Source organism: Etheostoma cragini, chromosome 9, assembly GCF_013103735.1.
Source record: "Etheostoma cragini isolate CJK2018 chromosome 9, CSU_Ecrag_1.0, whole genome shotgun sequence".
Classification (NCBI taxonomy): domain Eukaryota; kingdom Metazoa; phylum Chordata; class Actinopteri; order Perciformes; family Percidae; genus Etheostoma; species Etheostoma cragini.
Genome location: NC_048415.1, coordinates 4,143,762 through 4,147,094, shown reverse-complemented (window position 1 = coordinate 4,147,094; position 3,333 = coordinate 4,143,762). Strand labels below are relative to the sequence as shown.

The following is a 3,333-nucleotide window of genomic DNA, read 5'->3' as shown; positions in this document are numbered from 1 at the left end:
ACACACACACACACACACACACACACACACACACACACACACACACACGTTAAATCTAGTTAAATCATTGCTGTTCTGGAGTCTGTACTGACAGAGCCTGAGGGAACAGACAGGCAGAGGCTTTGATGTGATTTTTAATAAAAAGAAAACGGAGATCCTGTGTGTGTGTGTGTGTGTGTGTGTGTGTGTGTATTCTGAAGGGATTTCCCCGCCTTTGAAATCATCCAGTGGGATGTTACTGGTTTCTGATGAGGATAACTGGGTCTGCGCTTGTTGACTTGTCTCAACGAGCGTTGCTGATATCGGTAAACCTGTATTTAAAATTAGGATTATGTACATGCTGGATATAAAGACAGGCTGCGTAAATCATGTCCAACTGTCCCATCACTTATGCCGAGATCCGACTACAGGATATCAGCCCAATAATGGCTGGATCTGACAGATGTGCAGGCGTCTGAAAGAAAATGCGTGCCCTTGTGTAACTGAAGCTGTATTTGGGATGCTTCACAATGTCAAGACTAGCATGTCAGTGTCCAATGTGTAGTCTGCCATGTCAAGAATATCTGACTGTATGATTGCCTAATCTAACACAGTGCCAAAAAGAGCTTGTTTTCATGCAGAGCTATTCTGAAAATGAATTTGTTCTACCAACTGAAATATATGGAGCTCAGGAGGGGACATGGATGAGAGAAAATAAATCATGTACTGGGGACAAACACTTTTGCAAGATACTGACTTTGTTTTGCGAGATATCGAGTTTCAATTGGGAGATCTTGACTTTGTTTCGCAAAACATCTGTTTTGCGAGATCTTGTAAATCCAACAAACAAAAGGCTAACCTAGCTAGCTACTGTAGCTTGTGGAGCGCTATCTAGTATCTAGCTAGCTAGTTGCACAACATGATTTAATCTCCTTGGTTGTATACATACATCCAACGTTTATTTTGATAAGGACTACTTATCAAATGCATGATTAATACATGCCAAGGTGAAGAGTTACAATGGACATTGTTGTTGACTGTTGATGTCAATGACTGCAGGCCAACCTTAGTAGCTAGCTAGTATCTAGCTAACCGCATGACAGTGGTTGTCTAAATGCATCCATGGTTTATTTTGAAACGCACGTAAATGAACGAACTAGTTAAGAAACACGAGAAAGAAGCTCATGAATGAGCATGTTGCTATGGTTACACAAATTAGCGCTATTACCATCAACAGTCAACGACACTGTTGATTATAACACTTCACTTTGGCATGTATAAATTAGCAATGCTTATCAAAATAAACAATGGATGTATTTAGTTAGAAAGCCAAGGAGATGTAATCATGTCATGCTACTAGCTCGATACTAGCTAGCTACTACGATGAGCCTCCAGTCATAGACTATAGTCCATTGTGACACTTCACTTTGGCATGTATTTCTTAGTAATGCTCATCAAATTTTTATCAAAACTCTCTCGGGTTATTTTTTTGTGAAAGCGCCACTATTCAACCATACAATATTGCAGCAATACAATTGATGAATTTTGGTAAAAAATCTTGAGATATTTGATTTTCTCCATATTGCCTAGCTCTGTTAGTCTATCTGCCCATGTCTAATTGTTGTTCAATGTGTGTGTGTGTGTGTGTGTGTGTGTGTGTGTGTGTGTGTGTGTGTGTGTGTGTGTGTGTGTGTGTGTGTTTGTGTGTGTGTTTACCGTAGCTGTTTGGCGTAGTTTTGCTCTATGTCCAGCCTCTCCTTGACAAACTTTGCGTAGCGCTCAAGAAAGTCGATCCCCCACTGAGTGTGTTTGTCCAGATTTTCAAACTGGTCCTGAAGATGAACAAGGGCAAGAAAAAACACGGAGGGCAGAAGAGGAGGGCAGGGGAGAAGGACGAAAGAGGGAAACATTTTGAATTTTGATGAACGCCTCTGATTTGGCAAAAGAATAAAAAACATTTAAAAAAATAATTTTAAAATGAAAAGATAAAAGATGCCTTGACATCTGGATGGAAAACTCTTCCTCTTTCTGACACTTGGGGTTACAATCTGTGACTCAGCAGTCTGTCTGCCTGTTTTTGTTCACACATAAAATATACGTCCTCCTGCTATCAGTGGTAAGTGTTCCATTTCTGACACACACACACACACACACACACAGTAAATACACATTATACGAGATCTAATCCCAAAATGCTGTAATCCAGAACCGATTATGATGATTCCATCTGCAGATTCAGTTCATGAATAACTAATCTAAGGAGCCAAAATGATGGTCATTATAAGAATTTAGAATTGCCAAGATGGAAAATTAGCTTGAACAATCCGAACAAATGTGAAAAAAACTGTTTAAAGTGTTTAAGGGCGCAACAATGGTGGTAATAAGGGAGGGGTAGATGATGCTCATTTGCTTCTTAACCCTGAATTATCCAGCCAGACTGGAAGAGAAATCTGCATCATTACATTTAGAAGCCCACATACTAACCTTAAGGCCACTGTTGCCCTCAAATAAAAAACAACTTTCATGAAATAATCGGGAAATGATACAAAGTTGAAGAAACCAAGATAGCCACCAAGATATGTTAAGTGTCCATTCTCAGCTTCTTCTTTTTTTATATATGAAAGCAACAAATAAATCTCAATCTAAGTCAGTGTTGTGACACACATATGGTAAACAAGTGGCTGTAAATCAACACAACATCACACTTTGATAGTTCTAAACTAGACACAATGTCAGCTAACACAGGACAATCTAAAAAGGTGGAGATAAGCCATTTACCTAGCCTTTCTTACTGTGGACACCCTGGCTACCGCTCTTTATGCTTCTCTGTGCCTTTCTGTTGGTGTGTCAACACACAAATGGGCATGGACTGGAGCAAATAAGGGTCGCCAAGGGAAATACGAGACAACTGACCTTGTTGTTTGTTCAGGTATCATCTTCTTTAAATACAAAAGACAGCAACAAGGTTTTCAAACAGCCATGCCAAGCAGCATTGTGTCTTTTGCCTTTTTTGTTTCAGTTTGACTGAGAAAATTAAATAGTGCAAGTTACACGGTATATGTATAGAACATTGTTAAATAGTATGGTTGTACATAGTGTGCAACCAGTGCAAACATGACAAGTACAAGTAACTGACGAGTAAATAAGGTAACCTGAGGACTCAAAGGCTCAATCCTTGAGGAAGACACTGATTTCCTAAAAAACAACACGGGTTAATTTCTTAGATCAATGTAAAAAAAATTAACATACAGTAATTTGACAGGTGACGGTAAGCGAACCTGACTCATTTCCGTTTCCTGTGCTTGTGTGTTGACAAGGCGTTGCTGCTCACTCAATACTAAGCTAGTTCAATTT

At 39.3% G+C, this 3,333-nt stretch overlaps 1 protein-coding gene across 4 annotated transcripts in view; it reads right to left on the bottom strand.

Annotated features, from left to right (window-relative positions):
* Positions 1 to 3,333, bottom strand: part of fnbp1l (formin binding protein 1-like) — a 44,340-nt gene that overhangs the window by 18,132 nt on the left and 22,875 nt on the right. For all 4 annotated transcript variants that reach the window (XM_034880695.1, XM_034880698.1, XM_034880694.1 and 1 more), the window contains exon 2: positions 1,696 to 1,811. In XM_034880695.1, the coding sequence (XP_034736586.1) occupies positions 1,696 to 1,811 (116 nt within the window). The remainder of the gene's footprint in view (positions 1 to 1,695; positions 1,812 to 3,333) is intronic.